Genomic DNA, 24,274 nt, shown 5'->3' on the forward strand with positions numbered 1-24,274 from the left:
AAACAATGTAAAATTGTGTTATGTAAATGTGTTATTGAATGACATTTTTGTTTGTTAAAGTTTATATTTTATTTCGTCTCTCTTGTATGTTGAGATGAGAAGCTCATACAAAAATTATGGATGGCCTTATGCAAATGATCCTTGGCATGCCACAAAGGAATCAACGGGGAATAAAAAAACCTGGCTCACGGACTGACTTCGGCACGAGGAGCTTCCGGACAAGTGTGACTCTGCCAAAAAACATTGCTACTGGGCAATGAAAACGTGCGACGAAAACGACAATAACCTACTTTCATCGCTTGGACATATTTTTTTACTCTTACAAGGGTCGCAAATTATGTTCATGTCGAAATAGTTACAAGAGAGAATGATCCGTGTAGCCAGCGATCTGAATAATCTTGATGAAAATAATGTCACGCACACAGCAGAATTCGTGTGAACAAATATTTAAAGAGTGTGTTCAATGGCCCGCTCCTGTCCTTGAGTATAACTTTACACCTGTCAAGTCTGTCACAAATTAAAACACCAGCTAGGCATCACGACCGCTTGGTGCTAAGTCATAGTCGCGGGGCGGAGACGTGTAGGTTATAAATTATATCCAACTGTAGTACAGGCATAAACACATATAGCATATAATACACATAACAATCATCTGGATGTGGAATACGATAACCACGTGGGCTTCCAACAGTTAAAAAACTTAAGATAAGGTGCTCGGGTGAACTCCAAATGTTTCTGGTTTTCATCATATCGATGGAGTTCTTTTATAGTCTCATCTGATGATCTCACGTTCGGACAATAAGTCATTGTAGCTCGTATGAAACAAGCTTTTCATATGAAACAGAAATACAAACACGATCTTGACAAGGTATACCGAGTGTGGCCATTAAAAGCGCATGTGCTGTGACCTAATAGTTCTGTGCATGGCCATGGACTACGACTGAAACGCGTGTATACGACAGAACCCTTTGAAGAGAAGTACAATGTACGGTAAATACGACATTCACGACATTATGGTTACTTGTCGCGTTTCTCGGACTTTTTCCATTTGTGACTGCTTACCAACGACCGAGATCGAACGAGACCATATCTTTCGTATCATTCATACACACCTTCTGGATTTCATGACATAAAACACAAAACGAACATTGTGACATTATTACATTCAACAGAAAGGACCTTGAATCAAAGTGAAGAAGAATTGCAAACATACCCGTTTTGTCTTTTGTCCCGGATGTTTCCCCCTCTTCCGGAATCCACTCACTGCAAGGACAAACAGTTAAATATTACTGATTTGAGAAGATCTGGCCTGAAATGATGTCACACCTATAAGAATAGTATAGACTCCACTCATAAACTTCAACATTTTGATTTAATGTGGTGTAAGTGATAATTCGAACTTGCATTTTCTTGTCCACCTTGTCCATCCTACAATATGACACTCTAATAAATGCATTGATACTTCCTACATTTTCAACTGTTTGATAAATTTTCTACCTTTTTTTATGAGCGATGCCACCTTGCCAAAGAACATCTTTGGCGTTTCAGGTTCGGATGCTGAAAAGTATGAAAACATACTGTCATACATACTGTAAAATGAATATGTGACATAAGTTATACTTAATCCAGATGAAATACTGTCAATACGATACTAATAGGTAGTCACTGACTGATACATATATATTTTAGTTCACACGCGTGTTGATACCAGCGCCTTGAAGGAGCCTCTTGGCAGGTTCAGTAGCTTAAAAGTAGGAAAGTGGTGAATCCTTTTTGAACAATTTGACTAAAAAGACAAATAAAATAAGACATGCTCATTGCATTTATGTCGTTGTTGTTTAATGACACAATCACCAATATGCCAGTTATACCACAGACGATTGTAGATAATCGAGTCTGGGCGAGATATACCAGTGGTTGATATTATGAACAATATCCAATGCCAATGAAGTACATGTATGATGACATAAAATAAACCAACTCACCGAACCTGACCCCACGATTGACCCAGTTGCCAAATATGACAAGTAACAGAGGTTTAGGTCTTACTCTAACCTGTGTCATGGCGCCATTCAAAGAATTATAACACAGTTTGGATCTTCTGAGGAAATTGATGATTGTAAAATTGGTTGCCATACATGAATATGTCACATGCATGGTTTTTGAGTTTGTGGCGTTTTAATTTGAATTTCTATAGATTCTTGATATTGTGTAAGTGATTGTGTAAGATAATTCGAATTTTCATTTTCTTGTCCTCTTTGTCCATCCTACAATATGACATTCTAATAGATGCATTGATACCTCCTACATTTTCAACTGTTTGATACCTTACATACCTTTTTTTCTAAGCGATGCCACAGCCTTGCCAAAGAACCCCTTTGGCTTTTCGGATGCTGAAAAGTATGAAAACAGGGGCGTTGTGACTAGAAACAATATATATATATATATATATATATATATATATATATATATATATATATATATATATATATATATATATATATAAAGACAGCATCATGGTATGCGTTACACTGACAATAGTTACAGAAACATTTCGATCGTCAACTGTGGTCCAAGTTGATGAATGTCATACATACTATAAATGAATATGTGACATAAGTTATACTTAATCCGGATGAAATACTGTCAATACGATACTAATAGGTAGTCACTGACTGATACATATACATTTTAGTTAACACGCTTTGATTCGATATTTTGATTGTGGAGCGGTTTTAGCAACGCGTGTGGATACCATCGCCTAGAAGGAGCCTCTCTGCAGGTTCAGTAGCTTAAATGTAGGAAAGTGGTGACTCTTTTTGAACAATTTGACTAAAAAGACATAAATAAAATAAGACATGCTCATTGCATTTATGTCGTTGTTGTTTTATGCTACAATCACCAATATGCCAGTTATACCACAGCCGATTGTAGATAATCGAGTCTAGACGAGATATACCAGTGGTATTATGAATAATATCCAATGGCAATGAAGTATGCTGACATAAAATACAAGTCGTTGTGCCTGACCCCACGATTAACTCAGTTGCCACATATGAGAAGTAACAGAGGCTTATGTCTGATTCTAACCTGTCCTGGCGCCATTCAAAGAATGATAATACATTTTGGATCTTCAGAGGAAATCGATGATTGTAAAATTGGATGCCATACATGAATATGTGACATGCATGACTTTTGAGTTTGTGACGTTTTAATTTGAATATCCATAGATTCTTGACAATGTGTACACATTCTTATATTGACTAATCTCTCGTAGACACATGGGGTGCCGATATTGACCTTTTCCACATCGGATTTGAAATCGGCACATTTTCAATCTGAAGTTAATGTCACCATGTAACAAAATCTATTGTCAGATCCAGAACGCTACCTTAATTAATACAGTGGCAATGTTGTTATCGACAATTGGAAATAATACAAATAATTAATCATTGTCCTACTACTACTAAATAGGAACACCGAACTAATATTTGGCTTTCAATTTTAACAGGGATTGATATTTACTGATAATTCTACTGTTTTATGCACAGAGAAATATGCATATTGAAATGCACTAATCGATTCACTTCCGGTTTCCTCACATCAAAATGGGAAAACCAGTGTATCTCAAGCATAACTTCGATGGGCACAGATGAAACAATTATATGGTAGAAATGTCCTTCTGGTAAATGCAGGGACAGACAGTTACGCCATACCCTTCCCAACTAGCTCCCTGTTCCCGATCAGCTGATGAGACTCACTCTGCATGGAGCTATGCACTCGAAAATTCGTTTTTGATCCAAGATGGCGAAGGTGTGATAAAGGTCAATAAGACCACAGTACCGATAAGGAGACTACTGGTAACAGAGTTAGAAGGTTTCTCTGTTGTAGAATATGATGTAAATTTGTGTATATCAGCAATAACCCCAACCACACGAAAACTGTACATCTGGTCGTTCCATTGAGCAGCCTGGTCGATTGGGTGTCCTTGTCATCCTGTCACCCACTGTATTATTTGTCGCATAAGTTGTATTATGTAGCCGACTGTGACACCAGCCTAGAAAGGTGTTCTCATTACATCCAAAGGAAAAGACCCACCCCTACCTTTGCCTAGATGCATTACATATGTTTCAGAAAACAGAAAATCCTCTGGCTACATTAACAAAAACGCTTTCACGCACTTCTGGTTTAATAACTTCACTCCCGGGTTTTGAGAAGCACATAACACGCAAGACATATTAAAAGTCCCATATCTTCAGCTACCTTAAAGATATATACACTTTCTGTTTAATGACCTTGAACCGCATTTTCAGCCAATCACATCCTGGATTATTTCTATTTGAAAATATGGGTCCATGGTCAGAAAAGCAAGAATGACCTTAAATATGACCTTGATCGTATATGTAGGTCCCGCCCCAAGGAAGACATTTATCATCTTTCATTGACATAATACATTGTTATCGTCAAAATAAACTTTACTTAAAGCTGTGACCTCGTCATTGACCCTGACATGACAGGTGACTGTGTTAAATATTTCCCATGGTTATGAAAGAAACACATGATATGATACCCCCCGGATGTCCAAGCCTTGCTTGGTCTCAATAACAAAGTGACCCTGCGCCACGGTCATATTCAGAGAAGGATCCAACACAATGATTTACATACCCTTTGGAGCTGATATTACTCTGTCTTGGATATGGGTAAGCGTGGTCTTATCCTCAATGACTGCCTGTGGAAACAGATAACGTTGATATAAACATATGTTCTTATATAATGTATCATGATGTCCACTGTATTATATAGAAGGGTATGTATGTCTCCGACCTCGCTCTGTTATTTATTGATTCAGAGCTGCAACTTCCACAACATGATGAGAGAATGATGTCCTTATAACTTAGTGTAATCATCTAACCGATCTTAAAAGTTGGAAAAGGTCCTTCTGGTTTTCCATTCTGTCCTGGAGCTTCATCATCTGTGTTCGACGAACATCGGTCTGCCGGTCACGATCCTCCTCCTCTGTAACACCGTCATAATACAATTGAACAGTTGACAGCAAACGGTACATAACCAGCCTTACAATTATCACTCTCTACAAAACACAGGACGTGTCACTGTTAGCACTAGCGCAGTCATATGAGACACCACGTCGCTGGAAACAATAATGTGAAAAGTGAATATGGTATGCATACCTAATGATAATCCCTTCTTTAATCGCTCAGCAATCATGCTCGATCTGACAATGTTGGACTGAAAATAAAAATGTCAATGTTCAAAGTAAAGGTGCCATTATTTGCTGAAATATACATTTGTTCGTTAAACATTGACTAATCAACAGATTGTTAACAAGATTTCACTGGCAACGATGTAGTTTTAGAAAGGGGAAAAGTGAACTTTTCCTTTTTAAGTACTATGTACCAATATCTTTGCGCCAATAATATGAAGTTTTATTCCAAGACGGTTTATCATCGCCTTGAGTGTTGGTTATTATCAGTTTAATTGTGCAGTTCAATACCGCATCAAGAATAATAAGTATACATTACAACTACTTCAATTCCGTTTGTATAGAAAGATTTGTATTTAGAACAAATTGATTGTAGAAATTCATCAAAATAAATGTGAATAGATGATTACAACTACACGTGTGCAAAAACCATGCTGCTAATCTCAAATGGGTGTTGTTTTTTTAGTTCAGCAGATTATCAAAATGAAAGTCGCCATAAGATATGTCGATAGCTGCAGGGGACCTACAGTATAACATGAGGAAGGGTTCGGAAGAACACGTAGTCAGAGAATAACCCAGAAATACAACCCGCACTTACAACATCACATCCCCATATTGGCCTTACGACTGCCACAGAAACCACCATTCGATAAAGAACCGTTCCGAGGAGACGAGTACAAATTAAAAATAAAACTTACGACATCAAATTCCTGTACCAAACGGAGTAACTTCAGAACATCCACTTCCCACAACCAGTACTCCATCTGCCTTTTCCACTTATCTGAATAGAAATGAGATAAGCTAAATTGCACGTCATTTCTTTGTGCACTCACCACTAGATATGATGTAAAGAGAACTTTATAAAACAATATTTCCAATGTCAGAAACATTTCTAAAAGTCATACCATCGTGCAGACCACAGAGTTGTTTCTCCATCTCGTGTACTTCCTGAAAGATAAAGTAAGACAATATAAGTTGTCCACCAGTTTCGAGGGGGGCATGAGTTGATGAACTCTCTGTGCTACATTATGTTCCCCGAGCCCGACTGAACAAGTCTGCAGTCTGCACCGAGTCCTCGAAGGACGAGGGGAACATTAACTAACATACAGTGTACACCAACCCATGTCACCTCCAGACAGTGAACTAGTTACAATGCAGGTCTGTCCTGGGCATGCGTGAATTTGTCCGAATCCGTAAGAATACCACAGTTAGCGACTTAACAACTTATTTCTTTATCATCTGACTTGATCAAACTTAGAGTTATATCCCCCTAGATCTATTTCATTCGAAAAATATAATATTGGTTTTCAGAGAATTATACCTCCTAGATCTATTTCATTCGAAACATATAATATAAGTTTTCAGAAAATGTAATGTAACTGGAATATTGTTAAAAGCGGTGTTAAACCCTACTGACATACTCAATCACTCACTGTATGTAAAGATGAAATACTAAGCACGATTCGCAGACCTACGATTTCAAAAGGCCAACTTATCGACTCCGCCAGGGTGCTATGTACTTACGGTCAGAACATAGAAAATTAGGAAATATCTGAATGATGTTTTTACCTTCTCTGCTGTCTGTAACCGCATCTTCAATTCTTCAACACTGGTAGGATCTTCGTTGAAAGCAAAATGTTGTGATGGCAATTTATTCAAAGTGATGAATACATAAACTACTCAGAACAAATTTAACGAATGCAAAACTTACTAATTATGTTTATACTACAAAATGTCATATATGAGAAGAATGTGAGGCCATTGTAAACGGTGTCATGTGTCTTGATTTTATTACTCAAAAGCAAAATCTACTTTTGTACAATATAATAATGATGTGAAAAGTGACATTAAATCGTTTATGGCATATGCATACCATTGTTTATATTGAAAAACACTATTCACCTGCCATTTCATGCATAGATATTAACGTGCATAATAATTCAGGCTAAAAAAATATTTGTCAGATTTATTGGTCATATTGATTGAGCTCAATTAATGTCTCTTTAACTTACCTTATTGCTCATGCATGTAAAGAGCACAACACTCGTCTAATGCATATCAATGTCTATATACACTGTTAGGAACATTGCTTCATAACAACCATGGTATGTTGTAAATTGCAATGATTCAGTTGATGGTTTGGATTGTTGAAATTAAACTATCAATGATTGTAACTTGGAATAAATCTTACAACGTTTGTGTGTTCATGTATTTGCATGTCTTACCAATAGATCGTTTGGATGTTGGAGAAGATACTTGTAATCAATTCACTTATTTTAGGAACTCTTGCGGTAAAACAACTACATCTCTCATACGTTATACGAATACACATACCTGTTTGAAATCGCCACACTCGACCTCTAGGTATGTAGGGCAAAATGCGAGCATCAAGAACAATGTTCTCAAACGCTGATAGATCCCACTTCCAGACATCATTCAGTGATATTGTTGATGCGTGCACTAATCTGGAAATGATAAACCTCGTCTTGACATGGAATCGAACATGAGATACAGGCTACTGGGAAAACTAACTATAGAACCAGAGAGATCATAATGGTCGAGCCGTTCTATTGAACCTACCTCAATCTGTCCCTCTCTTCCCTTGACCGACAGACCAGCAGAGTGTCGCCCAGTCTGCTCAGTCTCCTTGCCACCTCAAGCATCAGGACGGTGGCTTCACGTTTAGAATCAAGCCTCATCTCAACGTTGTTACTGTTTATGTTTTCCAACAAAAGGACGCAGTGTTCTTTGGTAAGAAATCCTAACTGACTCTCGTTTGCATCTACTTTTGTCTCAGCTAATGCTGCCCAGAATGCCATAAGTATTTGGTCATACTTGATCGAATTCATCAACAAGGACGTTTTGGAAACGAATGCTGATGATATTACGGCAATATTTTGTAACTTTGCAAAGAACACTCCAGGATCTTTCATATCATTCGTGCAAACAACTCCATGTATAACGTTAATGCTTTCATTGGTAAACCGACGTAATTTTGAAGTCACTCCTCTGGCCACTGAGGTGTTGTAACTTCGTACCATATCAGTTTCATTGTCACAGGTTATCACTGTCAGTACAACCAGGGGCTGGTGGGGAATGGCTAGAAACATGTCACATCTTATTGGAGTTGGTCTTTCTAACACTGGAAAGTCTAGTGTTATTGCTAAGGATTCTGTCAAATGCACAAAACACGGTGTGTCATCACAGGTGTCCAGGTCTGCACCAGAGTTGCAACGATACAGGGATTCATCAGCTTCCAGTAGTGAAAGTAGCATGTCTTTGATGTCCACTATGTGGCCCGGCAGGTTGGTTGGAGCGATGTTGACGCCGCCTGTGGATATCAAGATCGGTTAATTCACTTCTTGAAGTAAGTATAAACAAAAGTATTCTGCTTGCCACGGAAATGTGTTGGTGTTTGTTTGCCAATGATAATAACTGTCTTTTCAAGTTATTGGTTTCGTATCTGAATTTCCAAACATATGCCAAGCCACCAGGAATCACATGATCAGTGACTAGAAACAGTTCATATAGTAGTCAGAGGCAATAACGGCTGTGAGGAAGTTACCCAAACGCAATGTATTCACAGAAACATGCAGAAAGCATGCTGGTATCACATGCACGACTATGCAACCTCCGAAAATGATGGGAAAATGTTGCTTTGAATCAGTAGTCATCATGATACCACGAAACCATACATGACAGTAGCGTACACTGGAAATCACTAATCATGATAACAACAGACTGTGAAGACTGTGCCGTACGATTCATTACATTAGGGGATAGACTATAAACACAATTTAGAGCCATATCTCATAAGGGAATAAGCTATTAACGAATATTTAAACGTAGCATGACCATAGCTATTGCGTCAGAAGCACGCAACTATTTTCCGTGAAGAATCGATTTTCGAGTTGTATTTGTCACAGCACGAACAAAATGCTGTCTGTTTAGTGATGGTGTTGGATGGCATCACCCACAGCTATACGACAGAATTCCCCCAGTCTTGATGGATAACTCATGGCTTTGTTATCATGATGTGATATTGAGGCTGGTCATTGTACATCTCCACAAACTTTCCAACGATTCATGTGAACACTTATTTTTTACACAAGTGTATATGAATTATACTTCTTAAAGTTTGCCTAGGATCAAGTTTTGAAGATATCAAAATATCATCCAACAAATACAGATTGAAATATCACGGTATTCAATGATTGAGAACACCTATAGGGCCTCAATTTCATGATGAACGGACATGATGTCATTGCCAATAATTGCACGAGGTGCTGAAAAACCTGCGTTTGGAAGTATCGTGACATAATCGCTGTAAACCATTAATAGAGAACACAACAACAATTGCTACTGAGGATTGCAACAACTGATGCAATTATGCCTTCTCAACGTCAAAGACGTTGTTTGACGCATAGTCATGCTTGTAACTGGGTCACCACAACGTCTAGTTGCAGATGTTAGCCAAAGTGTGATCAGCAGGGCATGGAATCGATGCCAGACATTTGTATCAGCTTCCCAGCGTCATTCAGGAGATCGACAACATCCCATCACACAGCGGGATATAGGTTTCTCCTGATTGTAGCAAGATTTCGTGACCACACTTTTCATCAGATGCACACAATTATTATTATCACGTTATTTTAATTAATCAAATCAACTGCATTTACCTTACTTGTTTGCCCAAAGAAAAGAAACAATGTACCTTTGCTCATGTAGTGACGCTTAATGTCAGTGATATGTTCTCTTGTCTGCTGTAACTGCGGGCGCAGAAAGTCTTTGCTGTTGAAATACTGGAAATCATCCTCTTTCCCGTTTGATGCATTAATCTGAAAATACGGTCACATGTAACAATCAGCAGTTCTAAAACATACGGAAGGTCAGTGATAACTGACATTACAAGTAAATATAAAACAGTGGCCACAAGCATATATATGCTTTATGGATGTTGTACCTGAATCTTTGTATACACCGATAGAAACATTCTCAACATTTTCTTTTTCAGGTGTATAGTGAGTGATCCTGTGATACATTTGTCCAAAGATGTATCTACAAATAGCTAACTTATAGACATGTATTTATTTTGGACTCACGGTTTCTATACGTGTATCGCGTGACCTGTTTGGAGTACCTGAAAGTCAACATACAGTTATAAGTCAAGTCTGGTGTATTTAGTACCTGATAAATGCCGTCTTTGAATATACAAATTTTAGGGATTACCGATAATAACCTTTAAGCATTGTATGTTTGTATGTGATGGATTGTCAGCAACGTTCTCATATACATGTGAATAAAAGTTTCAGCCATCACCCTAAAACAACATATAATATACAAACAATAACTTCAATGTACATCAATACCTTTCAGGAACAGCCATTGTCGACCACAAGGTTCGAACAGATAACTCCCAGTTTCATGCACCACATTCTCAAATTTGGACATGTTGCAATCTTCCACATCAAATGTGGAGATTGTTGACGAGTGAACTGACCTGCAAAAGGAATATATCTCTCAATAATTACAATTTTTCATTTAAACCAGAAACTGTTAGAAAACTGATCCCATCATCCCATTGCTCCTTTTCTCCACCACATTCGCGGACACATGTCTCATCGGCAGCACCAGCCTACCTAATGTCTTGTCATCTGATTTAAAAGGCGAATTACAATCGCTGGCATCAAATCGAGTACCTGTATTGGGTCATATCTAATGTTGAGTACCTGCATTGTGTCTTATCGAATGCTGAGTACATGTATTGTGTCATATCTATTGTTGAGTACATGTATTGTGTCGTATCTAATGTTGGGTACCTGTATTGTGTCATATCGAATGTTGAGTACATGTATTGCGTCATATCGAATGTTGAGAATCTGTATTGTGTCGTATCTAATGTTGAATGCCTGTATTGTGTCATATCGAATGTTGAGTACATGTATTGTGTCGTATCTAATGTTGAGTACCTGTATTGTGCCATATCTAATGTTGAGTACATGTTTTGTGTCGTGTCTAATGGTGAGTTCATGTATTGGGTCTTGTGTTGAGTACATTAAGTATTGTGCCATATCGAATGCTGAGTACCTGTTTTGTGCCGTAACTTATGTTGAGTACATGTAATGTGTCATATCTAATGCTGAGTACCTGTATTGTGTCATATCTAATGCTGAGTACCTGTATTGTGTAGTATCTAATGTTGAGTACACGTATTGTGTCATATCTAATGTTGAGTACATGTATTGTGTCTTATCTAATGTTGAGTACCTGTATTGTGTCATATCTAATGTTGAGTACCTGTATTGTGTAGTATCTAATGCTGAGTTCATGTATTGTGTCGTATCTAATGTTGAGTACCTGTATTGTGTCATATCTAATGTTGAGTACCTGTATTGTGTCATATCTAATGCTGAGTACATGTTTTCTGTCATATCTAATGTTGAGTACCTGTATTGTGTCATATCTAATGTTGAGTACCTGTATTGTGTCATATCTAATGTTGAGTACATAAATTGTGTCGTATCTAATGGTGAGTTCATGTATTGGGTCTTGTGTTGAGTACATTAAGTATTGTGCCATATCGAATGCTGAGTACCTGTTTTGTGCCGTAACTTATGTTGAGTACATGTAATGTGTCATATCTAATGCTGAGTACCTGTATTGTGTCATATCTAATGCTGAGTACATGTTTTCTGTCATATCTAATGTTGAGTACCTGTATTGTGTCATATCTAATGCTGAGTACCTGTATTGTGTCATATCTAATGTTGAGTACCTGTATTGTGTCGTGTCGAATGTTAAGTGCCTGTTTTGTGTCGTATCAAATGTTGAATACATGTATTGGGTCTTATGTTGGGTACAGATAATTGTGTGTCATATCGAATGTTGAGTATGTGTATTGTTTCTTGTCGAACGCTGAGTGCCTGTATTAAATGGAAGATTTGGCATTTTTTTGCTGAGATATTTAGCAATGACCCAGATCTATAACGATGGGGGATCACACATTAGGAAATGGGCTTCAGACATTGTACTAATGTGTCTTTTCTGGAAGAAATCATGCATATAAACTTTTGTCAAATTCGAATCTCAAATACTCCAGTTATCGCGTACATTTACACAAAGAGAAGTGATACCAATTTCACACTGAGTGACTGTGACTATCAATGACATTCAATCACATACACAATGGGTATATAGAAGGTTTATAAGGTATGAAACATAATTGTGTGATTAAAAAACAACAATTGTGGCAGCTGTCAATATGCACTTATTTTACACTGTCAGTATAAATAACTAAGATCTTTATTGTTACCAGTACATGCATTGTCCTTAGTTTCATTTAATGATAATTAGATTAAAAATACCGACATGTTCTTTGATAATTAATGGTCAGTACTATTGGAGTGAACCTGTGAAGATCCAGGTTAGAATAGGTCTTCAGCAACCCATGATTCCCGTAAAAGGCGACTATGCTTGTCGTAAGAGGCGACTAACGGGATCGGGTGGTCAGGCTCGCTGACTTGGTTGATGCATGTCATCGTATCCCAATGCTCATGGCATCAAACACTGGATTGTCTGGTCCAGACTCGAATATTTACAGACCGCCGTCATATAGCTAGAATATTGCTGAGTGCGGCGTTAAACAACAACCAAACAAACAAACAAACTATTTAAGTGAATAATGGTCGCCGTATATTTAAGAATGTCATCTCACTATTGTCCAGAAGAGCAACACAAAGTTTGTTCTTGGAAGTCACATAATCAAGGCCACATTATCATACTACCTGAGTCTGTCCCTCTCTTCCTGTGAGTTGCATATCAGTAGACTTTCCCCCAGTCTGCTCAGCCTCCTGGCCACCTCCAGCATCAGAGTTGTGGTTCCACTGCCGGGCTCCCATCTTGCCTGAACATATTTGCTGTCTATGTTCTCCACAAGATATACACACTGATCTGTGGTGAGAAAGTTGATACAACTGTCATCTACTTCATCTGTCTCTGTCAGGATTGACTTTGTCTCAGCAACAGCTGCCCAGAAGGCCATCATCACGTGTTCATATTTTGATGGAGTCATCAATAGAGAAGTCTTGGGAACAAAGGATGCAGCTAATGCTGCAATTCTCTGTAACTTTATGAAGCACGTATCAGTGTCTGTCAGGTCACTCAAACTCAAAACTCCATGAATGACGTTGATGCTCTCATTAGTAAACCTGCGTAGTTTTGAAGTCACTTCTCTGGCCACACTCGTGTTATAATTTCTTATCTCCTCGGTTTCACTGTCATCGTCAATCAGAGTCAGTACCATGAGGGGTTGATGGGGCAATGCTATGAAGATGTCACATCTCGTATTTCCTTGCGTCCTTGACACAGGGAAATCTAATAATGTTGCCATTGATTCTGATAAACACAAAAGGCTTGTTGTGTCTTTGTCACTCGTATATTCACCATTAACAATGCTTTCATGGTACAGAACTCCGTCCGTCTTAAGCAGTGAAATGAAGGTATCTCTGATATCCAACAGGTGCTCGGGTATCCTTGATGGAACTACATTTAATGTACCTGTAATGTAAGAGTTATTTGTATTATTTGACCCGTGAAGATCCGGGGTAGAATAGGTCTTCAGCAGCCCATGCTTGTCGTAAAAGGCGACTAACGGGATCGAATGGTCAGGCTCGCTGACTTGGTTGATGTATGTCATCGATCCCAATGTTCATGTTCATGATGTCAATCACTAGATTGTCTGGTCCAGACTCGATAATTTAAAGACCGCCGTCATATAGCTAGAATATTGCTGATTGCTGCGTTAAACAACGAACACACACACACACACACACACACACACACACACACACACACACACACACACAAACACACAAAATATTTGTATTATATCATCAGTCCTCGGACGTTAGAAAGCACAACAGGTGTCAATTGCTTATAATCATCATGTGGTCATGAGGCAATTTGTCATGGTATTTCAATATATTTCATGTTAAATAAGTAAACATTTTACACTTACCTTTCTTCACAAAGTAACTTTTAATTGCAGAAATGTTGTTTGTGATTGGTTTCAAACGAGGACGCCGAAAATCCTTGCTGTTTAAGCACAATCCTCGCCTTGGTATGTTTTGCATTATTTCCTGAAACATATTGACATGGAAATCCGTGAGACATGAGACCCCAATAACACCACTGTAACGACATATCAAACACAGATGCCACTAACGAAAGAAAATAGTTTATCCTAATGTTTGTTTGTTGGTTTGTTTATTGTTTAACGCCGCATTCAGCAATATTCCAGATATATGACGGCGGTCTGTAAATAATCGAGTCTGGACCAGAAAATCCAGTGATTGATATGATGAGCATCGATCCACGTAATTGGGCTACGATGACATGCATCAACCAAGTCAGCGAGCCTAATCACTCGATCCCATTAGTCGCCTCTTACGACAAGCATAGTCGCCTTTTACGGCAATCATGGGTTGCTGAAGACCTATTCTCCCCGGATCTTCACGGGTCCCCAAATGTTTGAAAAACGGTTGTATTCATGATCATGTATTTTGGACCACTTGACTGTAACCATAATTTTCATTTAGATATTATTCGAAAGTTCTTTTACCTTTTATGTATGTGTATCTCTATACGTAAATTTCCCATCTGAAATGTAATGAAAGTTTTTACGAGGGTTAATTTGCACATTTAACACATTTAGCTTTTAATGATATTATATACACATATCATACTTATTTTAAACATGTTTCTGATGCAAGCATTCTTTTCTTCCCTGAAGCCGTCACTTTATGTGGTCGGCAATGGTGTGCAAAGAAGAACAGAAGTGTATGATATAACTAACTATATGTATTACTTTACTTGAAATTGTTTTTTTAAGCATACCATGTTAGTAAGATGTGGAGACATTTACTGGTGTATATGTACATCTTAGCAAGAGCAAAGAACTGTGTTCAATCATTTCAGTATATTTAATATGTTCATGTCTTGTAATGGAACTGACGAAAATAATGAAAAAAGAATGCCACGTAAAGAATAGCAAATAGTTATCGTCGCTATTTATTGTACCTAAAATTGATCTTCTAAGAAGACCATGGCAGTGAAAGTACAAAAGGATATGGAGACGGTTACTGGACTTATTTGTGATCTATTTTTTTACCTCACTACGCTGTTCTCAATGACGGCATGGAACCATTCTTTGACAGAGAAAGTTGTGACAGTGTCCCCTTCCACTCTGTAAGCTTGCGGTCCTTCTTTGTCATAGAACACTATACCACTGACGGGCTTGACATGTATTTGGATTATAAAATGTTCAGGTGCCTTCTCGTCAACATCATGTTTGTCACTGTCTCCAGATGGAATAAAAAATACCTCCACTAGCTCATCGTTTGTTTCATGCCCATCATAGTCACAGATTAACACATTTTTTGAAACTCCCTCCTTTAATTTAGCTGCTACATTTTGCTGACTACTGATAGGAACTCGCTGATTTTCCTTGTACTTTGACTTATAATGACTTCCATTGAAGAAATGCTCTTTTTCTGCTATGCCAAAAAAGTAAGTGCCACCTTCTGTGTTCTTTGTAAATGCACTAACGTATTCAAGAAGTTTGTGGTCATCAAACATGAAACCAACTATTTTCTCATCTGTTTCCTTCCCTTTGAAATAACCCTTGAATTGAACTGATCTACTCTCGTGTAGTTTGGTTAAATCCTGCAATGTATGTCCAGGAGGATGCACTGATTTAAACTGAGTTCTGTTTTTCAGGAATTTTATCAAAGTTGGATCAGATGGATTGATGATTCGTTCATCAAGAGCTATTTTGGTTTTAGAGTCAGATGTTGTGAGATAAACACCCCCTTCAACATACAGTACAAGGAAATCTTTATACTGATGTGTATCCTTTAAAGTATCCTGATCAACACACACAGACAGTTTCTTTTCTTCTTTTAACTTAATGTTCTTCAACTGTTCAATTTCCTTTAATGTCTCAACTACTATTTGTCTCTGCAGCAGTATTGCATCAAGCAACTCCTCATCTAGTGTCTCCTTTGCCTTTAATTTTAGCTTATCCAGCCGTTCCTGTTGACTTTGATGTTCCTTGGTTTTCTTCTCCAGCTTCCCATATATCTCTTCAAGTACTCCCTTTTGCTTCTTCTGCAGTTTGTCTAGATCTATTGCATAATCACTCAAGAACCGTTTCGTGTAGACATCAGTGAACAGGCTTCCATCTTGAATTAAAGTCTGAAGTTTGTCATCAGCAAATTCATCAAAGGCCCCTCTAAAGGTGTCTTCTTTTTCTCGTCCAACAAAGTGAATCAGTAGATGACCAGAATTAGAATTGCGGAGTGCGGTGACATTTTTCAACAATTCCTTGGTTTTGATAGCCCGCTTTTCCTTCTTCCTTTTATTTTGTTCCCTGTTTTCCTGTGCTAGTCCGTGTATATAGTTGACATGTATGGCCATGCACAAAACATTGGACTGTGTGGAAATGTTTCTGAAGATCCCAAGTGCTTCCTGCCCTCTTGGAATATTTAGTCTGAAACATTCAAGAGATTTTCTATTTCCGTAACACTTGGTTGAAGAGCAAGATGTGAGAAGAATCTAACCGATGAAACAAAGATTTGACTCTTTATCCATATTTCCTCATAATAGAATAATCTAACAAGTATATGTAACTTATGAATAGTGACAGGGAGAGCTTACCAAACCCTCGCGGTACCTGACGGTGTCGCGCACTGTGCAGACGTCGCAGTTTGAAAACAACCTTGCTTCAATGTTCTTATTTCTTCACACAGTGTAACCAAATTGCCATCAGACAGTATCTACATTCATCAAATCAAAAAGGGATATGCACTGGCTAGCCATCGGTTAAAGTGGTGGTATTCTAAGTTTGCGACTTTTCTACACTTACTTGGAGGCATCCGAATGTGTGACGTGAAGTCAAGGAAGCGGCCTTGTTTGAAATCTAGATGTCTCAAACTGCATATCATTGGAAAGTATATTTCCTGACGATGATGGAGATATTCATTGAGTAGTCTGTGAGCTTAATTTAGCGATACAAAATCCTAATGAAATAGGCAGTGTATTTTAATTCAAAACCAACTTGACGGAAGTGGTCGTGCTATCATAGGCAGATAGTTTTGCAATGAGAATGACAGAATCTGATGAAATTCCGGTTACGTCCATATAGGTTTCAGTGTTAAACAGAACCAAAAAAGTCATATTGCTGAATATGAGATATCAGTAATTAACAAGATTACACTTACTTACTGTCACGCCAGAGTAAATACACGTAGTTTTCAGTCAAATTCGTTGAAAACGTCTTAATCGGCATTAAACAAATTCCACAAATCTATTTTCACATATGAGCATGGCATCATTGTACAAAGCAGACCGCTAATTTAAGCTTCGTATGTTATGGTGTGTCGTCATAAAGCTTAAAACGTGAAGCTTGCGCAGGTGAAAGAAGGAAATAATGTCATTAAGCATTTTTAATAATTCTAATTACACTTCCAAGCATATCAAACATACCCGACACATTAAATATTCATTTTCACTCACATTGACCTTCACACAGTCACGCGAGACTAAACTCATAACATAAGTGTACACTTTGACATAATTCAACACTGTTCGCTTCATACCTATTATAATACACAAAAAATACAACAGTAAGCCGTTTTAACGCTAAACAAACCGACACATCCGCTTTTAGTTGACGTCATTATGATTTCAATCATAAACACTCACTCCGCCATCGTTCAACTTCATATGATACGTTTTAGTTAGAATCGGGTAGAGCAGTTGCTGTCATGTGTCGATACTATACGGGGATCCGCAATCAGGTACGGTGGTGACTGTGGACATTGTATAAAATGGGTCATGACACGACCCGGTCAGATGTAAGAGACGTGACCTCTGACTGCGTTCCGTGCTTCGAGGTCTGCAATGACAACAACCAGGACAACTTCATGTGTCTGGATTTCAACCGGTGTAGATGCATAGGGCCGGCTTGTGTATTCCCTAACAAGTGTTCTAGGTGCCAGGCTACAGGACATGGTGCCGTATCTCCAGTTCCAGGTAAAAACGGAAGCACCTTCCAGTTAAATTTGAAAATGTATTACATTGGCTCCAGCATTACTCGTTCTCTTTACTCAAACCTTGCTTTGTTCTTATAAAATGTTTTTTAACTAAAGGTTTCAGTTTATAGCATACGGATCCGACTGGGCTGAGACCTGCAAAAAAATCTAAGGTCCGCCGTGCAGCTCCCACAGGTGGGTAGAACCCAATTAGATAAGGAAATATATGCTTGGCAGAGTTATTAAACCCTTTATCAAACCTCCATTTCTAGACGTTATTCCGATACGCCTGATAGATAAAAAGGTGTCGGTCTCCACTGAGGGTACGAACAGGCTGATACATCATCTTACAATACATTGCTCTTCTGTCTGCTGTCAGCTATTGCGTTGTGTCGGGAATTTGGTGTACATCACTTCTGACAATCTGGGTAATATAGAAAGCTGCAGTGTTGAGGAGTCTTCACATTCTTCGAAAATGTTCTGGGTGGATTCGATAAGGCAGTGCTTGCTGTGAGAAGTCCCATTCGCTGTCTGGGCTGTGTGTAGAGGGGGCATGGGCCCTTAGCTGATGATGAGCCTAACCAGTCTGGCTGCCAGGATCACCAAAACCCTCTTTGCTGCATTTTGTTTTATCTGTACAAATTGATAAGGGCCTGGTGATTTGCGCCTCTCCGTGGTTGGCCTAGATATGAAGGTTTTATTCACTTTAACATCACCCAGGTAGGGCTAACCCCTGAAATTGGTTCAAAACTGGGTTACATAACGACAAGACGAAAGTCATCGTTTAACTCCGCAGCCCTGTCAGCCCCCATCCGGTATACAAACCAACCAAACTTGAGATGGGACTTGCCCCAGGGGGAAGCACTGAACCCATCCAAGAATATGCTGTACACAACAGTGAGTGAGTGAGTTTAACGCCGCTTCTAACAGTATTCCAGTTATATCAGAGCGAGCCATCTTAATGTGGGAGGAAAGCCTGAAGTGATGCACCTCTTAGACGTTTACCACTTCGGTAAAACCAACGAGCACGGGTATGGTGCTGACAAACCTAGAAACATAATTGTGGCGAATCGGCATTCGAAACCCACAATCATAGGTTTCTGGCTTGCCCAAGGGACGCAACTCTGCACAGCAAATGGCGGCGCCTTAGACAAGTGGGCCACCCGTGCCCCTTTGTACACAACAACTGAAGTCCACACTTCCTGAGCAACAGGGTCGCTAGAAATACCACGAGTAAATGGCATATTACTGAAGCAACATTGGGACAAAACCATGCTAATGTATGCACACTTGACAGAACTTCCGTGACCAGCTCCGGCGACTAAAATTATATATTCGCTGTGAACCTGTTGAGCTAACTGGCACCTTTGCATGAAGCCTCAGTTTCAATAGGAGAAGAAGACCCGAAATTGCAAATAAACGTTTGCATTATTCTACCTAAATTCCCTGAATCAAACATAGGCTCAAAAAAAGAAGAAAATCAAAACGCCAAAAGACACTTTGGAAAAATTTAAAAACAAACCACAAGACAAAAAAAGAGAAATTCCAAATCAAATTCTTGATTCTCTGAAGGCAAAGATAAAGGTTTGGACAGAAAGAACGAGAAGGGTAAGAAAAATATGTTCATAAAGCAAAATGAACTGTTCAAATATAATCTAAGGAAAAACAGTTTAATGACCTCAATGACAGTGATGAGAAAAGACACACCATAGGATTCCAGTGAACTGCCAACAACTGCAACCTCGAGGAAACATAGGTTGAGGATAATTATAATGTAGTTGACAAAATAAAGTCACCATTGTTGTGTTTCATTACCCCCATTTGACTGAAAAGGGTAAACAAAAAGTTCAAATCTAATATGGCGCCAGTGCATGATGGTATTCGTAACCTGTTTTGGAAACTGTTCCCTTGTGTCCAAACGCCATTACTTCACTGTTTTAAATTCTCTGTCATCATCCCCAGATACAACAGGCCATCAACGACACCCTCACCCGACGTACCAAATACATTTGCCAAACTGATGCTCTCAACAGAGAACTGGACTATCTCAAGGAAATATTCGCGTTCCTCAACAGTTACGCTGCCCACCTAATCTCCACAACCACCCACAAGACCCTCAAGAACTCTGATACCATACCCAAACCTGCCCATCAGAATCACCATACCCTATCAAGGCTCTGTCACTCATCAGATGTCCCGCCTCATCAAGAACAAAGCCAACATACATGTCACCTTTTCTAGTGACAAGTCCATCAAGACCCATCTACAAGCCAATAACAGAGGCACAATCAGTTTAAGTTCCTACTCCAGAGGATGTATATACCAGATCCTCTGCAACTGTGTCCTCAAGAACCAAGACCATAACATCATGTAGGAAGCCACCAAAGTCCTGTCTAACAACAACAACTGGCAACAAAGATAACTACAAGAAGCCATTGACTTCAGGAGACACCAGCCAGCCATGAACCGTGACCAGGGAACCTTTCTGCCGAGTACTTGGGACTTATTGCTTTGATCTTTGTCTAATTATCAAGCTGGCTTCCATTTGGTCATTGCTATTTCTATTCTTTTACCTATCAGAGCTAATTATCCCCGGCCTCCCGTTTGCACATTGTCTATTGCCAATTACCAATCAGTGATAATTTAAGTCCAGGCTTCCATTTGTCGATAACTATCAGCGCTTATTATGATATGACACTCTAAAACCTTCCGGCCCATTACTTGTCTGAATTCACAGTACAAAATATTTACAGGGTCTTACAGATCCTTCGTCATCAAACAGCGCTTCCAATGACATTATTTACATGGAGCATAATGGGATGTTGAGGTTTTAAGGATCAATTGTTGGTTCAGAAAATGATCCTTGGAAAGGCTAAATCTTCTCAATGTGTTGGACAGACAACAGAAAAGCTGATGACTCTCTACCTCGCGAATGGATTTTGAGGTCATTGGGATGTTTTTACCCCCCTAACACCCACACACCCTTTGCAAGGTAACAGAGTGAGGAGGATCAGTCAGTTGCGGGAGGAGACCATCTCGTGGAAGGTCAAGCCTATAAGTACCAAGGGATGCAGAATGCCCATCTCCGGGAAAAAACTTCGGGCAGACTTAAGAAAATCTGGAGTTGAGAGCTGAACGCTTCTAATAAAGTTATAAAGCCACAATTACTTATGCTGTACCCGTCCTTTCATTTTCTTTTGGTGTTAATGATTGAACTTCTAGAAATTCAGGGTATTGACACCCTCACGCGAAGACAATAGATCCCACCAATCTCGCTCTTCCATCAATCGCGGGGGCACGGGTGGCCAAGTCGTCTAAGGTGCCGCGATTCGCTGTGCAGAGTTGCGTCCCTTCGCCAGGCCAGAAACCTATGATTGTGGGTTCGAATCTCGGTTAAATACTGTTAAAAGTAGCGTTAAACCCAACTCACTCCCTCAATCGCTTATATTTACCGATTAAAATGGGAGGGCGTTGATTGATTAACGTGGAGGCCCTTCATGACAGAATTATCTGACACAGTCTCAGTGTTTGTTTGTCTATTTGTTGTTTTACGCCGCACTCATTAATATTCAAGCTATATGACGGCGGTCTGTAAAGAATCGGGACCAGACAATCCAGTGATTTGCAATCATGAGCATCGATCCACGCAATTGGGATACGATGCCATGCATTAACCAAGTCAGCGATCATGTTAGTCACCACTTACGACAATCATAGTCGTCTTTAACGGCAAAAATGGGTTGCTGAAGACTAATTCTACCCCGGATCTCTGCGGGTCCCACATTTTTAGTAGTCATTCTAGATTAATGTCGTTTTGAACGAGAGCCAATGAGGAGCACCTCTTTTTTCTCACCATTGAGTGTCAGCATATTTTTTTTAACCATTCCTTCGCATTTTTGAAACACACAAATATCTTTGTTGCTCTCTGGACTGACAGTGCAGATGAGCTAAAGTTGTCAAGTAGCCGTTTAGTCATCTTCACAGAAATGCCTGTGAAGACCATGTTTCTCTATGACATTGCCGCGCTGGATTGTATAAAGTGTGAAAGGCACAGGTTCTGGAACTGAGCTCTGAGAGATACCGTACAACAGCTTGACAGGTCTGGAGGATGAGCTATCCAGGATGACGGCCTCTGTGGTGTATATACACACTGAGCTCAAACAAATCTCAGAATGTCGTCGAGACAAATCACAGCTCATCAGTCAGAAACATAGAGCTCAAGTCGAGCTGGTCTAAACTGTCATCCATCATCATCATCATCATCATCATCATCATCATCATCATCGACGTTGTGGTCGTAGTCATTAACATTGTCATTGTAACTTGACTCTCTCAATAGCTCAATGCCACTGGAGGTTTCAGGCAAAGCTGAAATATTGTCAAAGTTTAAACACAGTCAGAACATTTCATGTTTTTACTTTGAGAGCATTTTCCGTTTGGCAGGAGAGACAGTGATTCAAATTTTCGCTTTCTTGAATATCTCTCAGATAAGACTATATATTGTTTTTTTTCCTGCAGATAAAACAATATATTGTTGCCTTGGAAACATTATTATGCTTGATTTGTTAGATGAAGCCTGATTGTTTACATTAGTGGAAGATGGGAAACTGTAATTGACACAAAGATCTGATCAAAGATGGCGTTTAGAACTGGGTTCAGGATCATAAATTGTGGTCTTCTTTCTTAGTGCCCTTTTCTTGGCTGCATCAATCTTTGTACGGTCAGTATATATCATACAAGTAGAGATTACTGTAGTGCATCATTTAGTTATCTTTGGAAAGCTCAATAAAAGAAACAGTGTCTTCAAATAGTCCGCACAAGGAAAACCAAGGCAAGAAAACACATAACTGGGCCTGTTAGGCAGAACTTGGTATATACCGACTATTAGTACCAACAATATACAAAATAAATGATTACAAATCCTATATAGATAACACAACAAATGTCATTCTTAAACATGATTTGGCAGGAAATATCAATTGTTCTGGTCAACATGGCTGGTTTAAATAAAAACAAACTTTTGAAACAGTAAACACAAATAACTGCAATGAGTCCACTGTAAATTAACGTCAGTCCAAATATATAACGATGTTCATGCATTTCTTAAGGGATTCTCATTCATCCAACAGCAAGTTAAGAACACACAAGTTGGTCAAGCCATCTATAAATATTGAAAATTATCTTTCATATTGTAAAAACAAAACTCATAGGTCACATTTCTCAAACTTCGTTTAAGTTATCACAAACTAAAAAAATAAACTGGTAGATATACAAAAAAAAAACCCATTGGAATAACGTCTCTGTGAAACATGTGAGCAACGTTATGTATTGTCTTGTATAAAATACAACAAAGAAAGATAATCCCAAATAGTACTCCATCATGATAAAGAATCTGGTACACTCTGTTAACAGAAAGATTTCTTTATAATTTGTACCAACAGTTACCCAGAAACAATTTCCAAGATGTGTTATCATATCTATAATTATAAACAAATCCTTTGTATGACGTCGAACATATACCCTATACAAGCGCCCTCTATACAAGTGTTACTCCCTTTTGTATCTGGTTTGCGCATGAAGAGTGCAAATCTAATTCATTCTATTCAAAAGAAAGACATTTCATTAGCTGAAGGAGATAATCGCTCAGTGTGCAATAGTTTATTCTTGCAAAATGTAGACCGTTAACTTTAGTGAAAGGTGATATATCTCCCCTAAAGAAAATGAATAAGTTACATGGACTATCTTGTAAGGTCTTCGGGCCCACATAATATACAACACAGAGGTACGAACACAAGACGTTTACTTGACAAGGACAATAACGAGACTGGTAAAAATCGAAATCGGATCACGCGTCATAGTCTATAGTTCCACGTGCAGCCACACATTACTGTTGGGGACCGTTGCGTTCGGGCGAAGCTGTCCAGTACCCGGAACAACCCTCTCAAGAACGGTCTGGCACGAC

General features: G+C 38.8%; 1 protein-coding gene across 1 annotated transcript in view; it reads right to left on the reverse strand.

Moving 5' to 3' along the window:
* Positions 1-15,431, reverse strand: part of LOC139447931 (uncharacterized) — a 39,253-nt gene extending 23,822 nt beyond the window's left edge. The window contains exons 1-18 of the mRNA XM_071229421.1: positions 15,390-15,431; positions 14,841-14,878; positions 14,238-14,358; positions 13,006-13,777; positions 10,591-10,721; positions 10,324-10,361; positions 9,936-10,059; positions 7,802-8,552; positions 7,556-7,686; positions 6,791-6,840; positions 6,127-6,169; positions 5,920-6,002; positions 5,190-5,247; positions 4,913-5,016; positions 4,666-4,729; positions 2,756-2,791; positions 2,337-2,393; positions 1,214-1,263 (exon numbers count right to left, since the gene is read on the reverse strand). Coding sequence (XP_071085522.1) covers positions 1,214-1,263; positions 2,337-2,393; positions 2,756-2,791; positions 4,666-4,729; positions 4,913-5,016; positions 5,190-5,247; positions 5,920-6,002; positions 6,127-6,169; positions 6,791-6,840; positions 7,556-7,686; positions 7,802-8,552; positions 9,936-10,059; positions 10,324-10,361; positions 10,591-10,721; positions 13,006-13,777; positions 14,238-14,352 — 2,607 coding nt within the window. The 5' untranslated portion in view covers positions 14,353-14,358; positions 14,841-14,878; positions 15,390-15,431. The remainder of the gene's footprint in view (positions 1-1,213; positions 1,264-2,336; positions 2,394-2,755; positions 2,792-4,665; positions 4,730-4,912; positions 5,017-5,189; positions 5,248-5,919; positions 6,003-6,126; positions 6,170-6,790; positions 6,841-7,555; positions 7,687-7,801; positions 8,553-9,935; positions 10,060-10,323; positions 10,362-10,590; positions 10,722-13,005; positions 13,778-14,237; positions 14,359-14,840; positions 14,879-15,389) is intronic.
* Between the last annotated feature and the right edge of the window lie 8,843 nt (positions 15,432-24,274).

The sequence above is a fragment of the Haliotis cracherodii genome, unplaced genomic scaffold (assembly GCF_022045235.1).
Source record: "Haliotis cracherodii isolate W230 unplaced genomic scaffold, xgHalCrac1.p SCAF_7, whole genome shotgun sequence".
Classification (NCBI taxonomy): Eukaryota; Metazoa; Mollusca; class Gastropoda; order Lepetellida; family Haliotidae; genus Haliotis; species Haliotis cracherodii.